General features: G+C 38.3%; 1 protein-coding gene across 4 annotated transcripts in view; it reads left to right on the top strand.

Annotated features, from left to right (window-relative positions):
* Positions 1 to 20,554, top strand: part of LOC123781148 (tomoregulin-1) — a 115,025-nt gene that overhangs the window by 83,911 nt on the left and 10,560 nt on the right. For all 4 annotated transcript variants that reach the window (XM_087869516.1, XM_087869517.1, XM_087869518.1 and 1 more), the window contains 3 exons: positions 4,755 to 4,903; positions 6,686 to 6,751; positions 18,354 to 18,477. In XM_087869516.1, coding sequence (XP_087725642.1) covers positions 4,755 to 4,903; positions 6,686 to 6,751; positions 18,354 to 18,477 — 339 coding nt within the window. The remainder of the gene's footprint in view (positions 1 to 4,754; positions 4,904 to 6,685; positions 6,752 to 18,353; positions 18,478 to 20,554) is intronic.

Genomic DNA, 20,554 nt, shown 5'->3' with positions numbered 1-20,554 from the left:
TCTCCATAGCTGACCTCTAGCTCTCAGGAGTCAATTAAATGAGTGTGCTTAGGGTCAGGCAGTAGGACGTGGAGGGGAGAGTGGGGGCACTTCACCATCATATGGTTAAGATGAGCCAAGTGTGGATCAGAGTCTGGAGCAGGCTTTCCTGGGCATTCTGTGCTCTGGCTATAAAGAGCATAGTGGCACTAGGCCTCTTAGTAATCAGTAATCACAGCCATCGACAGGGCTGTCAGAGTGAAACTATTTCAGTGTGGACTGGTTGCCCTGTACCTCTTACATTTAGCTGTCACCCTGAGATCTTCCTTCAGTGTTGTATCTTTTCCAGCAGCAACAAGTTCTCCACTTCTCCAGTACCAACCAGCTATTTCACAGTTCAGTTCCGTTTCGATGCTCTCCACTTGGAGTTAGCACAGACCCACAAGACATCACCTGCGAGTGAGGGTCCCTGCATCTCCTCCTAGCATAGTACTAATTTGGAGATTTCCACAACCTCCGTTCAGATTTGATAATTTGCAAATATGACACACAGCGCTATGCTTACTCTTTATTATGAAGGATGCAAATGGACAGCCAGTAGTGCTGTAGAAGCCTGAAGCCATTAATAAATAAATAAGTAAAATCTTTTTTAAAAATGTGGAAAATACTTACCTCCTTTCATTTGTCACTTTCTATGCAGAAGTCTCTGTTTTATACAACAGCTCTAGTGAGTAGAGAGAACACCATCCCAGCCACTTTGTTTTGTGATCTTGGGCTTTTTACCTTTGTTCATATTCATCTTTCCTTCTTATAATTATTTGTTGTCGGGATTAAATAAGGCAAATGTGAGTATTCCCACACAGTAGGTGCAGAGTAAATGGTTGTTAAATGTTTTGAATTTGGCATATTTACTGAAGTGATTCTTTCCACCTTAGTGCGCACTCGTATGCTTTGGGCATCCTGCCCTCTGCACTGTTGCCAGTGTGCAAACAGCTGTAATCGCCGTCATCAGTAGTATCAGCAGCCTCTGGAGTCTAATATTTTCCTCCTCTGCTCATGGTTTCACTGAGCTGGACTTTCCTTGCATGGTAATTTCATTTTCTTTCTTCATGTGCCATTGAGAAGAGCAGCCGTGGTTTGTTCTCACAGTTCTTAGCCTGACTTGCAGTGGTTCTGTCCCGCCGAGGAAGGCTGACCTCCTCCTGCACTGGGACACGGTTGTGCTCAGTGCCCTCTGCTGAAGCACTTGTTTCTCCTTACTGGATTGATATGGTATCTTGCCTTTTCTGTTGGGCCTTTTCTTATTCCTGAAATAGCTCTATAATCTTTCATTAGCCACCTTTTCTCTGTTATTGCCATTCCAGTTTTGCCCACTTATATCCCGTCAAGCTGGGGTCAGCAGGGTTTTCTATAAAGGTCCAGATGTTCAGTATTTTACACTTTGCAGACCAAATGCGGTCTCCGTCACATTCTCCCCCGCCCCCCCCCGCCAAAATGTAAAAGCCTTTCTGACTTTAGTAAATATGAATAGTTAATTTTTTTTTTCTGGTGCCTTCGTTTTTAAATTGCGAAATAGAGTGTATATTTAAAAGTGTATGAAAACTTACACACTTGGTTTAATGCATAAAAATGAAACAAAGTTTTGTGAATCCTACCTCCCAAGCCAGAAATAGAATATTATCAATACCTCAGAACTGCCCTCCCATGTTCCTCCCTGAATGGATCTTTCCTTTACCTACCTGGTATCCTGCATTTTCTTTGCTTTTTAAAATTTTTTTTACCACATATGATAAAGCTCTTCATTGATTTTGAGTTTGTATAAAATGGAATCATCTCCATATGTATCTTCTTTGGCTTAGCAAGTACATTTTTGGGATTCATTCATGTTAATGCACACGGTTCATTCAATTTCACTGCTTATTGAATTTAATTTTTGAACTATACCACATCCTTTTACAGTGCCTTTTACTGTTGATTGACATGTGGATTGTTTCCAGTCTTTTGTTCTCATGAGTAATGCTGCTGTTCATGAACATTCTTACATCTCCTGATGCGCATGTGTACGAGATTTTAGGGGCCTTACCTAGTAGTGAAATTGTTGGGCCCTTGCAAGGCTAGCTTTGTTAACGTTACCTACGTATTTATGCTTTTGTTCTTCATTTGCATTTGCATTTCAGATCTTCTTTATAAGATCATTGTTCAGCTGCTTTTATAATTACTGATAGCCAGGAGGTGACAAACTCTTAACTTTTTACTTCTTCCAAGTTACTTTTATTTTACTGTCATTCATGAAGGATATTTCTCTTTATATAGAATTGTCATTTATCTCAGCACATTGCAGGCATTATTTAACTGTCTGGCTATAAATAAACAATTTGGCTTCAGTATTGCTTTTGAAGACACTTGTCCCTCTTATTCTTGTCTTTTGGAAGTAATCTTTCTCTTCTTTCTGGCTACTTTTAAAATACTCTTTTTTGATGTTGCTATAAAATTCCACTGTGATATATCTGTGTCTAGATTTCTTTTTAATTATCCTATTTGGAATGTATTAGGCTTCTTGGATATTTAGATTTGTATGTTTTTTAGTTTTAGAAAATTTGACTAGGAATTGCTGAGAATATTGCCCCTGCCTCATTCCTTTTACGCCTTCCTGAGGTCCAGTCAGAGTTTTTCCAGATTCTGTCACTTCTGTCTTCCATGTCTCTTAATCTTTTTTTCCTGTGTACCGTCTCTTTGACTCTAATGTGGTTTGAGTAATTTCCTTTGATCAGTCTTCCAGTTCCCTAACTCACCTTTCGTTTATCTAATCTCCTGTTAAATCTACCTATTGAATATTTCATTTCTTTTTCTTTTTCTTTTTTTTTTTTGAGAGAGAGAGAGTGCACATGCCATGGAGGGGAGGGGCAGAGGTTAAGGGAGAGAGAGAGAATTCCAAGCAGGCCCCCCACCCAGCACAGAGCCCGATGCAGGGCTCCATCTCACGACCCAGAGGTCATGACCTGAGCCTAAATGAAGAGTCAGATGTTGAACCGACTGAGCCTCCCAGGTGCCCCAAGTTTTTTATTTCTAATAATACATTCTTTATCTATTAGAATTTCTGTTTGGTTCATTTTCTTTCTTTTCCTTTTCCTTTCCTTTCCTTCTTTCTTTCTCTTTCCTTTCTTTCTCTTTTCATTTCTTTCTTTCTTTCCCTTCCTTTCTTTTTTCCTTCTTTTCTTTTCTTTGTTCTTTTCTTTTCTTTTCTTTTCTTTTCTTTTCTTTTCTTTTCTTTTCTTTTCTTTCGTTAATTCTGTCCCTGAGAGTCACATACTTCACAGGCTGAGCCAGCCAGGTGCCCCTGCTTGCTTCATTTTCACATCAGCTTGTTCCACTCATGGTGTTTTATTTCCTTATTTGTTGTAGATATATGACTGAGTGAGTGTGTGCTCTGCTTATTTTTCTCACAAGTGTATCTTGGAAAATGTTTGAGGTCGAGGATAATAAAGTTGGTTTCTCCAAAGGAGATTGCATTTACTTCTGTCAGTTGCCTAGGGCCCCTTCCAGTCCTTGGCTCTGAAAATAAATTCTGGGCTTGAGGTTTTTCAGAACACCCAAGTAGTATTTCAAGTTGTAATCACCCATGTGAGGACTGGCTTGTCCGTTTTTAATTCTCAGGGGAGATGTTTTCTTCCCTCTTTTCAATGCCATGGCTCAGGGCAGCATTTTTTTTTTTCCTCCCAATTTAAATAGTTCCTGTGGAATATGGAAATTCATTTCTAGTTTACCCTCATGCTGAGAGTTGTAGCTTTTTGAGGTACCAGCTTTTCTAGGGTCTTCAAACTCCCCATCTTAGGTAGGTCAGTATTGTTTGTCTTCTGTCCCCAGAGGCTTGCAAGGCTACAAGAGTTGATAATTGAATTTACCCAATTTGGTAAACACTTTCAAGGTGAAAATCAGTTTTAGCCAACTCAAGTGACCTTTCTCTGTTCCTGTCTGCATTTAACTTTTGTTCTGAATATTCCTTGATTTCTTGTCAACTTATGAATGCATTTGAGAGAATATTTTAAGATACTTTTCCTGTATTTTTTTGTTGTTTTCAGTGGGAAGCTTAGCTTAGCTTCTGAGCCTACAGTGTTACTGGAAACAGGACAGTTTCTTTTTAAAAATTTTTTTTGTTTTTATATTCTCATTTAGATTTTATTGTTATTGGAAGGAGTGACCCTCCTGGGACTTCTTGTGCTGTCTCAGTGTTGGGTGGACACTCAGTGATGTAGGTAGATGTGCAGCGAGAAACACTTTGGGGGGCTTTCATTTTACATGTTTTATATCAAATTATGCTTTTTAGTCTTTCTAGTTATTTGGTGAGGTCGATATATTATTATAACCTCTATTTTACAGATAAGTAATCTAAGACTTAGGGGAAGAATCTGGACACAAATCTAGTAATTAGTTGGGCTGGGATTTAGATTCATGACTTTTGACTCAACTCTGTGTCCTTTCCGCTATGGCCTATTGCTTTTTAATTAACGTCGTTGACATTTGACATCTCTTGATTATTGTATCTAGATATGAAAATTCTGGAGAAACTACCAGATAATAATATCTGGATGAAATTTCTCTAAATTCTCACCTGAAAGAAATTGTTAGCTGAGTGTTCATTTTGCTTAATCTTTAATCAGTAACTTAAAACAATATATTGATTTCTGTTAACAGAAAGCAGAAAAGAAGAAAGTGAAATACAGAATTGTGAAATACTTTTGTTGTAAAATGTAGGTAATTTTTCTCTTTTCCAACAGGTGTGTATGTAATATAGATTGCAGTGGCTACAGTTTTAATCCTGTGTGTGCTTCTGATGGGAGTTCCTACAACAATCCTTGTTTTGTTCGAGAAGCATCTTGTATAAAGCAAGAACAAATTGATATAAGGCATCTTGGTCATTGCACAGGTAAAATCCATTCTACTCATCCGGAGACCTCTCTTTAATATTCTGTGTCTGAAATCTTACTTGTCATTTTGGTAGTGTTCCATATTTGTAAAATCAGAAGTCTTTGATGTTCTATTTGTTTCTTTTATTACTTTATATTTTAGAATTTCTTTGTTTTGTTATTAATTTAGATTTTTTTTCCCATTTATTTTCATCTTCTCAAGACACAGACCATGCTTTTTGGTTGATCATGTAGTTATTAAGCTCTTCCTAACATAAACTTTTAGATACATTTATAGTTCTCAAAGGTTTTCTCAAATTTATAGTAATGATTATAGCTGTTTAATAATTATTTAACTTAATTATAGTAAAACTACAAGCATTGCCATATATTCATCTTTTTTTCTTGAGCATAAAAGTTTACTTTGTTTTTACATTCTCTCTGTAGTTTTTGCCCCTACATATTATGTACTATTAGAGATTTTAGTGTGAGGTTATAGAATGTAAGGAAAAATTACTACCTTCAGTTTAAAATTCTTTATGCTTTTCTTGCTTTTTGTCATAGTTTAGAGCCATGATAGCAACTAAGCATTTGTTTTTGTTTTCCATTTCAACTAGAAATGTCCAGTCACTAAAGGCAGAACTTCTCAACCTTCTTTCCTTAGTAATACACATATGGGCTAGGATAATGTATTATTTCCTAGTAACATACAACATACAAGAGCCAGACACATTGTCATGGACTTGTGGGTCTTTCCTGCTTACAAGGCCCATCTCTCCTACCATTTTTGGACTTATTAAAGGGATATGTCTTTACCTAAGCTAAGGGGAAAATGTTGTAAGCCAGAGTTTGGCACTTTATGTTGGTAACAAATTATTTGTGAAATACTGCATGAGGGATTGCAGTATCTCTGGTCTAAGCTACCAGAGAATGCCCAAGAAGCTCATCAGAGCATTTTCAGGTAGAGGGGTCAGGTATGGGTGGGAGAACAAACCATTTGCTGATAGAGACCCCTTGTAGGTAGACACTCCACTTAGCTGTGATCTTAAAGAAGTATATGGTTTGTTTTTCTTAAATAAAGTGGCATTTAGAGCCTAAGTTGAAATAGTAGCTTACAGAAATAATACCTTTTATGAAGAACTGGTTCATGATTGAATGGTACTACCTAGAATTTCAAACTTCAAGTTGGCCAAGCTTGAGAATGTTGTTAATTGAAATTCATGCCTATTTAGAATCCTTTGGACTAGGTGCCCCTTAACTGTTATCTTGGTCCTCTTGATAATACTTCCACTCATACCTAACTGTACCTTCCCTTTCCTCCCTCACTATGTAGTGGGAAGCCGAAGCTTGTGCTTCCAACAGGCATTTGTGGTTCATTTACAGTCTTCCCAGTCCAAATACATTTCACCAGTCTGGGGTCATTCCTATCGTAAATTTTGTCAGATAACATAGCTGAGATTCCACTTTTATCTTAATCTGATATGTTTCCAGGGAAACAGTGGTAGGAGAGGTAAATCTTGAGCCCATTGTCCTTTAGAGAGAGGGCTAATCCTTTCCCTTTGGAGTACGTGTTACATTAGTTTGCACAGGGAAGACTTGTTCATCTTGCAGAGCGTGTATATATTTGGGATGCCTTGAGGCCTGAGGTAGAAATGGCACAATAGATCAAGAGAACGGTGGGAAATGTGAGCAAGGTAAGTGGACAGAGTTGGGGAGGATCTGGAGCATTTAGAATATTTGGCAGTTTCATGGTATGACTTAAACATCCTGTGTGTCTTAATTTGAAAACTTTTCTTTTATAGACACAGATGACACTAGTTTGTTGGGAAAAAAAGATGATGGACTACAGTATCGACCAGATGTGAAAGGTATTGAATCATGATTTTCCAAATTTTGGCCAACTATTGAAATATGGTCACTAGCTGTCTTTAGTAGTTCTTTTTCCCTTATAATGATCATTACAGCTTTGCTGTCTGTAGCAATACATTATGGAATACATTATTGGTAATAATATTAAGCGAAATAGCTAAGGTGCTTATTCTCAATTTACAGAGTACTCACATATATGCTTTTTTTTAATTAAAATTTTTATTGAGATAATTGCAGATTCACATGTAGTTGTAAGAAATTATACAGAAAGATCCCTCATCTTTGCTTTTTAATTCCTCTTTAGTTAGGATATACTATTAATGCTAGCCTTCTGTGCACAGGTCTTTGATCCTTGTTCCCTCTGCCTGGAACTGTTCTCTAACTAATATTCATCGTTTCAGTCTTAGCGAGTCATTTCCTCTTGGGAAGTATTCCTTGACCCTGAAGTCTAGATTAGGTGCTTCTCTGTATACTCTCCTATCCAAACGCTTAACCGACTTCAATTATAATTTTATCTGTCTATCTATCTATCTATCTATCTATCTATCTATCTATCTATCTATATTCCCCTCTAGGCTCTGAGCTTTGTGAGGATAGGAATCTGTATCTATCATGTTCACTTTTGTATTCCTAACTCTTGGTGGAATGTTTGGCACATATTAGGTGCGCCATACTTGTCAAAAGAATGGATGCAGCTCAAAGAAACTGTAGGATTTATTTGTACAGAGTCTTACATGTAGTAAAGGTCAGAGCAGCAGGAATTGGATTCCAGGTCTCTTGACTTTAATTTGATTTAATTTGATTCTTACAACTACTCCGAGGCCTAAGGATCAAGGGGAACATTGAGGCTCTGTGAGGTTCTATCCAGTGAACTGAAGCAGGTCTATATCTCAGGACTCCTGGTTTGAGACTTAAATATAATTGTTCTTTCACACATGCATCTTCTACTTATTTGTTAGGTTATACTAATGAAGAATTGTTTTTAGATGTGTGATCAACCTTTTATGCCTAATTTCTAAAAAATATGTAAAATGAGAACAATAATAGTACCTATCTCATAGTTTTATAAAAATTAAAATAATATGGACACCTGGGTAGCTCAGTCATTTAAGTGTCCAACTCTTGGTTTAGGCTCAGGTCATGATCTCATGGGTCGTGAGATCAAGCCCCGAGTTGGGCTCCGTGCTCAGTGGGGAGTCTGCTTGAAGATTCTCTCCCTCTCCCTCTGCCCCTCTCTCTCTCAAATAAATATCTTTAAAAAAATTAAATAATATATGTCAAGTGCTTAGAACAGTATCTGACATACTCATAAGTGCTTAATAAGTGGTAACTTATTATCACTGAATAATTTGTTATTTCCCTCACTGGAATCCTGTCACACCTGAATCATTTATATCCCACGAGCTCCTGAAATATGTTTCCTATGTTGATACAAGTGCTATTTTTAAAATAGAAAACCTCCTGTATTCCTGTAGGAGTCATAATAGATCAGCCCCAGTTTTATTCTCTATACTGTTAGTACATGACCAGAATATGAAGGCTATTTTTCAGTAGGTAGAAACTCATACTTAAGGTAATTTGGGAAACTGTATATGCCCAAATACTTGTCTGCCTTTGATAAAATTAGAGGGATGATTTAGTGCCTAGGCCACTTTTGAGATACTGAAAATTCTTTACACATAAGAACTGATCTATAACTAAAATGAAATTTTCATAATCAGTAGATATAATTTATTATGTGCCTACTTTATACTGGTCGTTTTATCAGGCACTGTTGGTGGATAGAAAGATATCAAATACATAGACATCAATATAACCTAATAAAATAGAAATTGGTTATTGTCATAAATACAGTGTGGTTAAAAGTGCAATGGGAATTCAGAAAAGGAGATTACTATTTGGTGGAAAATAGTGAGGATCTGAGAGACTTAATGGAAGAGGTGGAATTTGGGCTGAACCTTGAAGGATAGTTGGGATTTGAATAGAGGTCAAAAGGATATTTAAGGAGAGTGGAAGAGTATGAGCAGAGGTGTTGGAGGCAAATGTTATGATAGAATGTATTGGAGAATGGTAAGGAATCCTTTTTTTGGCCGGAGAGTAGGAGGCTTAAGAGGTAGAAGTAGAAGGTGAGACTAAACTAGAAAGCTTGGGGCCAGATTGCATAGTATCTTTTTTTTTTAAGATTTTATTTATTTTTTTGAGAGAGAGAGCACAAGCAGGGGCCAGGAGAGGCAGAGGGAGAGGGAGAAGCAGACTCCCCACTGAGCAGGAAGCCTGCCGTGGCTTGATTCCCAAGACCCTGAGATCATGACTTGAGCTGAAGGCAGTTGCTTAACTGGCTGAGCCACCCAGGCGCCCCAGATTGTATAGTGTCTTAAATGCTATTTTGTCCTAGAAAATTTAAACTTCATTTGTAGGCAGTGAAGAATCATTAATATCTTTGAAAAAGACAAGGCTGCAAAGTTAATCAGTTGAATGAATGGTACGTGGCAGGAACATTGTGCTTATTATTATATATATTGGACTGGAGGCAGGGAGATGAGTTAGGTAGACTTAAAGGGAATAGACTTTGGCTTAGATCAGAGGGATAGAGAGTTCAGATGACTTGGATAATGGATTCTGTTTATAGAACTAAGGATGTTGGGAGGGGAAATGTGTTTGAGGTAAGGTAAGGGAGGAGTTGATGGTCGAGGTGATTAATTTGGGGGTTTGAGTTGCTTGTGAAACTCTTCGGATGACTTTAGCATAAATTTGCAAGTCAGTCTTTGGAGATAGAGGTGACAGATAACTGAAGTCCTGAGAAGGAGTAAGAGATTATAGAGCAGCATTGTTTAGACTCTTGCACACTTGAGGTTGGACTGCATGACTGAGAAACAAAATCTTTATTTTATTTTATTTTTTTTTAAAGATTATTTATTTATTTATTTGACAGAGATAGAGACAGCCAGCGAGAGAGGGAACACAAGCAGGGGGAGTGGGAGAGGAAGAAGCAGGCTCATAGAGGAGGAGCCTGACGTGGGGCTCGAACCCGGAACGCCGGGATCACGCCCTGAGCCGAAGGCAGACGCTTTAACCGCTGTGCCACCCAGGCGCCCCGAGAAACAAAATCTTTAATTTCATTTCAATTAATTTAAATTTAAATAGCCACATGTGGCCAGTGGCTACCATATTGGACAGTACAGACATAGAACATATCGAGAGTTGCAGAAAGTTCTATTAGACCGTACAGTTATTACTAAGGAGAGGAGGCTTAGGATGAAGCAGAAACAGGTTCCAGAGAAAACCAGGAAGACTACAGTGGCACAGAAGCCAAAAGGGAGAGATCGCATAAACGTATCAGAGGACGAGCATTGAATCCGAAGACAAGGGAATCATTGATAATCTTGGACCAAGGAGTTTCTCTAGACTTATAAATATGAAATCCAAATTGTGAAAGAGTTAAGAAATGTCCTATTAGGAGTAGAGGTCAAAAGGTAACTATTTTGTATTCTGCTCCCCCCCCCCCATTTGCTTCTATTTTTTGTTCTCACAACTATTTGTAGGAGGCCTTTAGTACATAGTTGTGTCCCCGGTACACAACCAAGACTAGGTAGGTAGGCAGGCATTTAGGGATGGAGGCTACAAAGTGAAAAGCAGGAACACAGCACCAGCAAGAAGCCAGGCAAACTGGAAGATAGTGCTCCGTAGGGAAGATTTTTTAAAGTTGAGCTCTTGGAGGGTGGCGCTCATGAAATGGAACATTTGAACATCCAGCATGGTGGCTGAACTAGTGCTTTTTGGGGCTGTTGGGAAACCTGTGGTAAATATTGAAATTGCAGTGTTGGAAGCTGTGTTGTAGATGTTGAAGCCATACAGGGTATGGTGGTTGAACAGGAGGTATGTGGGAGATGGGTATGTGACATTTTAAAAACTTGATTGTAGAAAATTTCAAACATATATAAACAGAATACTATAATGAACCCTCATTTACCCAATACCTACCTTCAGCAGTTTTCAGCATTTTTTCTTACTTTGTATGTGTACCTCTACCCACTTGATTATCATTATTCTTATTTTACAGGTGTTTTTTTGAGGTCTAATTTACATTCAGTGAGATACACGAATGTTTGAAAAATGAATACACCCCATGTAGACTACATTTTATTGCAGTCTGTAACGTTTCCATCTGTCCAGGAAGTTCCTTTGTGGCATGGGACATTTCAACATGGCCACTTTTATCCAGATCATATTTTCATACAGCCTAAAATCTAACCGTAACACCTTTTTTATTTCCAAGACACTCTTGCTTCATTCCTGCGTGTCGCTTCACCCGTCTTTGGCCTCATCTTCTCAGTAGTCTCTCTTCCTGCTGATCAGGGATACCAGAGATACTGAGATATCGGTATTATTTTTCCCATTTCTCAGTGACTCTCATTTATTTATTTTAATACAGCTCTTTTGATATGCCCTTTTTAAAGTGGTCTTAATAAGTCCCCTCATTGAATGGTAAGACTGAGCCAGTTGCTAAAATCCTGCAGGAAGCCTGAGCGTGTGTGCCATGGAGCGTGGTAGAGAGCCACGATGGGGACTTTTAGAAGGCTGTCTGGGTGGGTGGCACTGACCCCTAAGAGATGAAGGTCGTTGGCAAAGGAGAGTGAAATACTAATCTGGAGGTGACAGGTGGGAAGCACAGCAGGGGAAGGCGGAAGGAAAGAGGATGTAGGAAGTAATGTGATCTTAGGCTATCAGGGAAATGAAAGGAGTACTTCCTAAGGGAATGGCTGAGGAGATGGATGAGTTTATTCACATCAGAAAATGTGTTTCACGGGGCAGTGTGGAAAGGCTAGGAAAGGAGGAGTTAGGGTTTGTATGGAAAATAGGATTTAGGAACGAGAGAGTAGGAGGTAGTGGAGGCTAGGTAGGCTTTTATACCTACATAGGTAATTCTTTGATGGGGTCTGAGGAGACTGGGGTTAGGGAACGACGGATGGAGGGATATGTCTGTGACGAAGCTTGGGGTGCAGGGTAGTATAGGGGAAACAAGAAAGAATATATTGAGTTTTTTAACTGTAGGGATTTGTAGGAGTGAGTCAGAGAATTACTGATGCAGTGTTGATGTGGTTGTTGTGGCTTCAGCAAATGACCCTACCAGGTGCGTGTCTCGGTTGTTAATAGCAACTCCTTATGCTTTATTTGGGTTGTGCATTGATGGTGCAGGACAGCCAGCCAGTGGAACAGGCCTTCGCAGATGGGCCATCTGGTGCTGGGTTTTCTTATAACATCATCGCTTAGAACCATACTCTCCTTTGTATTTGAAAACACTGCCGCTGGTGGTAGATTTGTTTCTGAATGCCTCTGGGTGGAAGGAGCCACTGGGTGACCAAGTATACTTTTTATATCTCACACACACAAACATTGTTCAGAGACGGGCAACTGCAGCTGTCGTTCCCGGAGCCTGTCACCACTTGCCTGAGGGCATTGTTTGGAGAAGACCATTCTGTGTCCCGTTCTTGCTGTGCGAGGCTACATGGCTGCTGTGGTTTCTGAAGCTGTGCTTCTGACATCTTTAAAGCCTTTTCACATTTCCTTTTTGAAGTTAATCTAATTTACGTGGCCCGGAGAGCAGGTGCTCGGACATTCTGCTTTTGTCCCTTCCCTGCACATCTCCCAGGGTAGTTTGGTGAGCTAGTAGTGTGGTGGTTCAGAGCTTGCTCTGTGGATTCAAACGTGGTCTACACTTACAGGCTGTGTGGCCTGCTTTCTGTGAGCCTCAGTGATCACATCTATATAGTGGGGATGCCAATATCTATTGCCTAGGATTACTCTGATTATGAGATGCTCTATCCCTGAATTTTTGTCGATGTTATTCTGGTGATTGTTGGTCCTTTTGTTTTATGTTTTCATTGTTGGTACCTGGCTGTGGGCAAAGGTCTCACCATTGGTGAGTCTTCCTGTATCCACGTCATGTTTAATGTGGTTCCTGAGTGACATCAGTAGGATATTCTTCCATTCAGTCATTATTTCCTGTGTGCCCTTCTGTGTGTCAGGGGCTTTCACATATTTCTGTTATTATTTGATCCTCATCACAACCATGTGGTCCTCATTTTGCAGATGGAGAAGCTGAAACTGTGAGTTTGTGGCTCATGTAGGATGGAAGAGCAAGGACTAGAATTCAGGCTTTTCTGACTCGAAGCCCCACTGTGGTTTTTCTTGTATCACAACTATTCCAGAATTCTCTTCTGCCCCTTTGCTTGCTTTCTTTACTTAATTTCCTTCAGAACTTTAATGTACTCTCAGCTATCACCTTGGTGAACATTTGTTTTCTAGCCTTAATTTAGAAATTTAGAGCTTAATCTTAAGCTCCAGTTTCATATACTCCTGCGAACATATACTCAGTGAACATAATGTCCTCAAGATTAATCTGTATTGTAGCATAAGTCAGAATGTCCTTTTTGAGGCTGAATGACGTTCCATCATATGTATATACTATATTTTGTTTATCCATTCATTCATTGATGGACACTTGTGTTGGCTTTCACGTTTTAGCTATTATGAATGTTGCTATGAATATGGGTATATAGCTGTCTGTTTGAGAGCCTGCTTTCAGTTCTTTTGCATATATCCCCAGAAATGGAATAGATCATATGGTAATTATATTTTTAATTTTTTGAGGAACCCCCATACTGTTTCCCACAGCTGCTCTATCATATATTCTTCAGCAGTGCACAAAGGTTCTAATTTCTTCACATGCTTGCCAACTCTTAACTATTTTCTATTTTTTGGGGGGGTAGTCATCCTAATGGGTGTGGGACGCTGTCTTATAGTTCTGATTTGCATTTGCCTGATGATTAGTGATGTTGAGCATCTTTCATGTGTTTATTGACCGTATTTTCTTTGAATTCATGCATATTTTCTTTGGAGGAGAGTCATTTTTCATAATTCTGTATTAAAAGCATCTTCAGATGATAATTCTGTTTTGCTAAATGCCTAAAGTACATTGAAGGGGTTAGTGCTGGGCACTACTTGTAAAGGTGGTTGTTGCAAACTATATAAAGAATGGGACTGGGGAAGTTTGACCTTTAAAAAAAATTGTTGGGTGGGGGCTATAGGGTAAACGGATATGGGGAAATCAATAGTTAAAGAGAAATTTTGTTCAATGTAAGGAACATTTAATAAATTGGAATTAATTGTGTTGCGTTCTTTACCTCTGGAAGTGGTAAAGTAGAAAGAGGATTTTGGGGTTGTAACTAAAGGGATTCCTTCATCAGACCAGAAGACCCTCAAATGCCCTTCCAGCTCTGAGTTTCTGAGAGCTCATTCCAAAGCATCTTCAAGCTGTATTTATTTTCTTCTCTATCTTAATATTTATTCCTACTGCTAAGCTCTAGCTTAGCTTTTCATTGCCACAAGTTTGGATTATGTAGTAACTTCCTAATTGGTCACCTGGTCTTCCTAGTTCCCCTGCCTCTTTATCTTGCATGCTGTTATCCAATTAAAATTTTTAACAGCTTTTTGAGATACAATTTACACACCCTAAGTTCATCTGCTTAAAGTGTGCAATTCAATTTTTTTTTTCAATTTTTTAAAATAAATTTAAAAAAGAGGTGCCTGGGTGGCTCAGTCGGTTAAGTATCTGTCTTCAGATCAGGTCATGATCTCAGGGTTCTAGGATTGAGCCCCACACTGGGGCTCCCTACTCAGTGGGGAATCTGCTTCCCCCTTTCCCTCTGCTGTTCCCCCTGCTTTTGTTGTCTTACTCTCTGTCCAATAAATAAATAAAATCTTAAAAAAAATTTTTTTTTTTAAGTAATCTCTACACCTAATGTGGGCTGGAACTCATGGCCCCGAGACCAAGAATTGCGTGCTCTATTGACTGGCCAGCCAGGTGCCCTCAATTTAATTTTTTTTTTAAAGTATATTTAGGATTGTACAAACATCCTATCAGAATCAAATTTTAGGCCATTTCATTACCCCAAAAAGAAACTTCACACCCATTAATAGTTACTCCCCATTCCCCCTAAGCACCAGGCCTTGGTAACCACTTTCTATTACATAAAACATGGCTTTCATTGTGTTACTCTTCAGCTAGGAGGTCTTCAATGTCCATATGATTAAGAAAACATTTCTCAGGGCACTTGGGTGGCTCAGTTGGTTGAGTGTCTGACTCTTGATTTTGGCTCAGGTTATGATCTCAGGGTCGTGAGATCAAGCTCTGTATCCAGACTTTTGCTCAGTGGGGCAACTGCTTGAGATTCTCTCCTCCTCCCCCCACCCTCAAATAAAGAAGTCTTAAAAAAAAAAAATTCCCACCTGGAGTTCATATTTTTCCATAATCCGATTTCAGTTTATTTTTCCAATTTTGACTTACACCCCAGTTCGAATGTACAGATCTTGCTAAGGTTCATCTACTTCTTGTTCTTGTTGAGAATGCTGTGTGCATTATACCTTCCTTTTGGTTTCCACTCTTCTCCTATCTAAATAAATCTGTATATGCTTTGAGACCTAACTTAAGTCCTCTCCTTTCTGCATCCTTCCCTGAGTAATATCACCTACAATGATTTCTCCTTTAAACTTGAACTTCCCATGGCACCCCATGTTGTAAAACCTTCTTTTGGCATTTATTTATTTATTTTCCTTTTTTTTTTTCTTTGGTGTTTAATTGTTAACTGTCATGTGGGAACCCTTCTGTTGTGTTTTTCAGCTTTTTGTGTGTATATATGGATTCCCTGAATTGATTATAAGCTTCTTAAGGGCAGGGACTGTGCACAGAATTAGTATGTATGAATAATGAAATGAATAGAGCCGGCATTGAGCAGAATGCTAAATTTGAACTCTGTGACAGCCACAGACTTCAAAGTTTTACTGGACATGTCCATGTTTTTACCAACTGAGCTATCCAGGCTCACACATGTTCATGTTTTTAGATGGCTTTGCTTTGTCTAGGGCCTGATACCATATTCTTTCATTAATTCATTCATTAAATGCTACTGGTGCTATACTTTGTTTACTAATTTCTCAAAATCTTGTTCTCGATTTAGTTAACTTTCTCTTATTGCTGTGATGTAACTGAATTCTCTGATAGCTTTCAGTTCTCATCATTCTTGAAATCTCCTGCTGTTGATAGGACTTTCTTATGGTAGATTAGTACATTACCACAGCCTCTATAGACCGATACAGTACCATTATTATATGCATTACAATATCTTATTATTATAGGTTGGTACATAGCCCCAGTCTCTGTAGTCCCATTATTATGTACTTTGTGGTGTAATACACCATGAAAATATCATGTTCTGAGAAGTTGCAGGATGATGAGTGCTGTGGGAGACAGTTGCATTCCTCAAGTCACTTATAGGCTGATTGCAAATGTAGAACAGCACTTTTAATTTGAAATCATAGCAAGAAGAGTACTGTGTTCTAAGTGTTAGGAATTATGCAGAAATGAATAATAAAACTGTCTAGATTCTTAAGGAGCTCACAGTCTCATGGTACATACTGGGTTTGAAAACCCAAATGGTTCTAAAACAGCATCATGAGTATTGTAGTGGAGAAGTGGGTGCTCAGGATGATAGCAACCCTGAAGGAGGGTTTGATTTCTTCTGCTATGGCAGAATTATGGTTTGGGAGCTGGATGAGACCTTATGAGCCCTTTGAGTCCAGGGTATTTTTCTGTCCCCAGCACCTAGCAGAGTGCCTGGCATATGGAAGGTAATCAATAAATGATAAATGAATAGGTATCTATACTGTGCTGTCTTACATGGTAGATATTGAGTACTTGAAACATGGCTAATTGGAATTGAGATGTGCTGAGAGTGGTAAGTGCTCACCAGATTTTAAAGACTTATTTAAGACAACATGTGTAAAAAAAAAAAACCATAACATATGTCGAAATGATACTTATTTGATATATTAGATTAAATATATGATTAAAATCAATTTACCTGTTTCTTTTTACTTTGAAAAAAATATGGCTAGTAGAAAATTAAAAATTACTCATGTTTTGTATTACGTCAGAAAGTGCTGATCTTATTACTCAACTGCCTTAGAGAGATGATGTGATTTGACCAAGGTCACAAAATAGCAGAGATACCTTAAAATTGAGAATTTACGCATTGAATTTCTTGACTTCTGGTTCAGTTTTCTTTATAGCCCTAAATTAGTACAATGTAAATTCATAAATTTTGAGGTAAAATGCCATCAGTTTGGTTTTGTTAGGGATGACCCGATCTCTCGGTAATCCTCTCAAAACCACATAAAGTATAGGTTTTGTTATGATTCTGACTTTACAGTTATGAAATCTCAGTCTTAGTCAAGGTCACACAGCTAATAATACATAGAATTTAAGCTAGAACTGTGAGAAACTGACAGGAAACTTGGTAATTTTTCCTATATAAGGACAGGCCTATAGAACACTGGGGACTCTTGAGTCCATCGAGCTGAGGATGAATATATTAATGTATATGTCAGAAAAAAGTTTAAAAAATCCATTGCAGAGAATGTGTGGGTATGTGAATGAATATGTGCTTATGCAAGTACATGAGAGAGACCGAGACAGAGGGACTGGGGAGAAAGAAGGATAGAGAGAATGAATGCATGAAATTAATTTTGAAGACTGGGTCCTCATGCCTCCATCTTTTCTGCTTCTTCTTTCTTTTCTGATTCTGTTCCCTTTTCTTTTTCTTTTTTTTTTTTAAAGAGAGAAAGAGGAGGGGGGAGGGAGGAGCCAAGGGAGAGAGAGAGAGAGAATCCCAAGCAGGCTCCACCCCTAGCCCAGAGCCCCACGCGGGGCTCCCCCTCACAGCCCTGAGATTATGACCTGAGCCAAAATCAAGAGTGAGACGCTCAACCAACTGATCCACCCAGGCACCCCTCTCTTCCCATTTCTGACATTGAAATTACTCGCCATACTCCCCATTTTCTTCATTCAACTGAGTTCGGTTCGAATCAATGGACATAAGTCTGAACAGATGCTCATCAACATATTTACAATGGTTCTCTTTGGATAGAGGGGTTTCAGTGATTTAAAATTTTGTGTATTTGTTCTCTGTATCATTTGAATTTTTTATATAATAACATATACTAAGAAAAACCAGATTAAAAAAACAGCAAAGCTATTTTCATTTAAAAGAAAAAAAATCGATAATGCTTAATAGTTTTCACTCCAAAAATAAATCTTTCACCCTAAAATTTCAGGGTCCCATAACTTGCTCTTTGCCATCCCCATCTTTTTGGCTTTGATTTCATAGTCCCCAGGTGAATGATTAGAGTAAGTCCCCAAAGGCCAGTGCTGTAATATACCATCTCTTGGTCATAGAGATGGGCTTTCTTTTAGGTAGCATTTATTTCTTTAGCCAAGATGTTTATATTTTCTGGGGACAGATTGTTTGTAAACAGCAGTAGCTCATAGTGGTCATATCCTGTAACTATTTTTAAATGCTTTGAATCTGAACAGTCTATTTGCTGTGTTTATGTCATAATGAGACCTTGGTTCTTATTCAGCCCCCTATCTGATCATTTTCTTTTCCAAATTACCCTGCAAATTTATTTGTTATCAGAACCTTTGAAAAAGTTCCTTTCTGTTTGCTTTTCACTATTTATTGACCTGGTTTATGTTCTTTTAAGATGCTAGTGATCAAAGAGAAGATGTTTATATTGGAAACCACATGCCTTGCCCCGAAAACCTCAATGGTTACTGCATCCATGGGAAGTGTGAATTCATCTATTCGACTCAGAAGGCTTCTTGTAGGTAGGTCAACACCTCCAGGTCAGAGGTGAGGAATGTTTCCCTTCAGTCACTGCTCTATAGAAAGCAATGACATATGGATTAAATATTACCAAAAAGTAATATTTATTTGCAATTGAGTCAAAAAATAAATTAGCGGCATCATTCGGAAAAAACTGGCAAGTATAATATGCAAAATCAAAACCAGATGTCATATTAGGGTTTTAAGATTATGGACTTAACATTTTTAATACATTTTTCATGTAAAAATATGCCATATTCCAGCACTATTTTGGTTTTTAGGCAATCTGTCACAAGGTGATTTAGAGACTAAAGAATGTGTTAAGAACAGAGAACATGTAACTCAAATAAAACATGAGCTAAAATAGATTTCTAAAAATAAGGGAATGGGGATGTGGAACCAGGTGTGAGGAGAGAAGTGGAAATGGGAAAGGTGTAAATCTTCAACTGTCTGATGCCAGAGAGGTTATGTGACTTGTTCAAGGTCAGCAGCAGCAAAACTAGATCTTAGATTTCCTGACTCTCAGCCTAATGATGGTAATGCTTTTTGCTGTTCCCTGTTTGCTGGGAGCTCATCTGCTACCTCAGGTTGGTCTCATTAGCCAGGTAATGTTTCCATAGAAAAGGGGAGATTGCTATCATTCTGCGCATTCGTGCCTCCTGCAGTTTGGCCAGAATCCTTTTTTCCCCTTTCTTAGTCAAAACATCAAAACATGGAAAATTATTATACTTTTCTTTTGTTCTGTCAACCTAGGAGCCAGTGAATCTTTCTCTCCAGAAAGTAGAAGAAAGCTGTTTGAAATCAGGTCTCCTGGTCCCTCTACCCTTAGCTCCCTTCTCCTGGCTTTTTCTTTTTCCTCCTCTCCTCCTGCTTAAAAAACAAAACAAAATACTATAAATTGTTAATGGTTAAACAATTCTTTGTTAAGCTTTTGACTTTTTCTTGATTGAAAGTGCCCCTTGACTTTTACGGAGCTGTCGCTCTACTCCCACCTTCCCTTTCTTGCACGTTAGAAAAATACAGCTGTACAAAGGGGAACAGGCCAGTTTTAAAACAAAATCATTTGATGGATTCCTCATATTTGTCCCACGGTGGCGTACTTATCTTGATAGAAGTTCAGATCGTGTTGTTCTCTTAGGATAGGGCATCTTTCAAGATATCTAAAAGTGAGGGATGAGAGAGGACGATGTCCTGATAATGAAGTGATACCAGGTCACTTTGCAGTATTTACTTTTGTAGTAATTGACAGTGAGAGGATTGAATGGTATAGCGGTTAAAGGCTTTGGAAGCCGGTATGCTGGCTTGACCAGTTATTGACTGTGCCCTTCAGAAGTTACTTAAATTTTTAAGCCTCCTTTTCTCATTTCTAAAATTATAATAATAGTACCTGTCTCCTAAAATTGTTGCTAAATTTAAATTGTTGCTAAAATTAAATGAGATAATATATGCAAAGTGCTTAGCACAATACCTGGTCCTCAGTATGTATTTAATAAATAGCAATTGATGTTAGTAGGTTGTAAGTACTGTTCAGTTAGGGATTCTGTTTTGCTGACCCTGTCCTCCCAGTACCTAGGGTGGGACCTAGCCCAGTAGCTACTCAGTAACTATTTTTTGAATGCCATGTGATAATGATCAGCTTTTCCTTCTTCTTCAGACCAGAGATGTTTCTTAAATGCCGAAGAATCTCTTTTCTGCACTCTTATAACTCCTAAAAAACAGTAGATCTTTTTCTTTAAGAATTTTCAAAGTCTATAAGAATCAGGCCATAATATCACATGTACTTCGACTAGTAGATAGACGTGTTTGGGTAGCAGTAAGCAGGTCGGGATGAACAACCATTAGCCACAGTCCTATTATTAGGTTAGAATTTTCTAGCATTATCCCACCGTTAATTTGTTTGTTTATTTATTACTTACTTTGTACCAAATTCTTCCTGGGCTTGGGGTCTCAAATTCAAATATGACAGGGACCCAGGGATCTTGGCTTCCAAAAACCCTACTATTTGGTAGAAGAGACTAATAATAAAGCAGTTAAAATATAATATGAAAAATGCTGCCATACACAGAGAGATATACACAA

Source organism: Ursus americanus, chromosome 18 (genome assembly GCF_024610735.1).
Source record: "Ursus americanus isolate L20-20 chromosome 18, mUrsAme1.1.p, whole genome shotgun sequence".
In the NCBI taxonomy this organism is placed as follows: domain Eukaryota; kingdom Metazoa; phylum Chordata; class Mammalia; order Carnivora; family Ursidae; genus Ursus; species Ursus americanus.
This window is presented reverse-complemented; position numbering and strand designations above follow the sequence as displayed.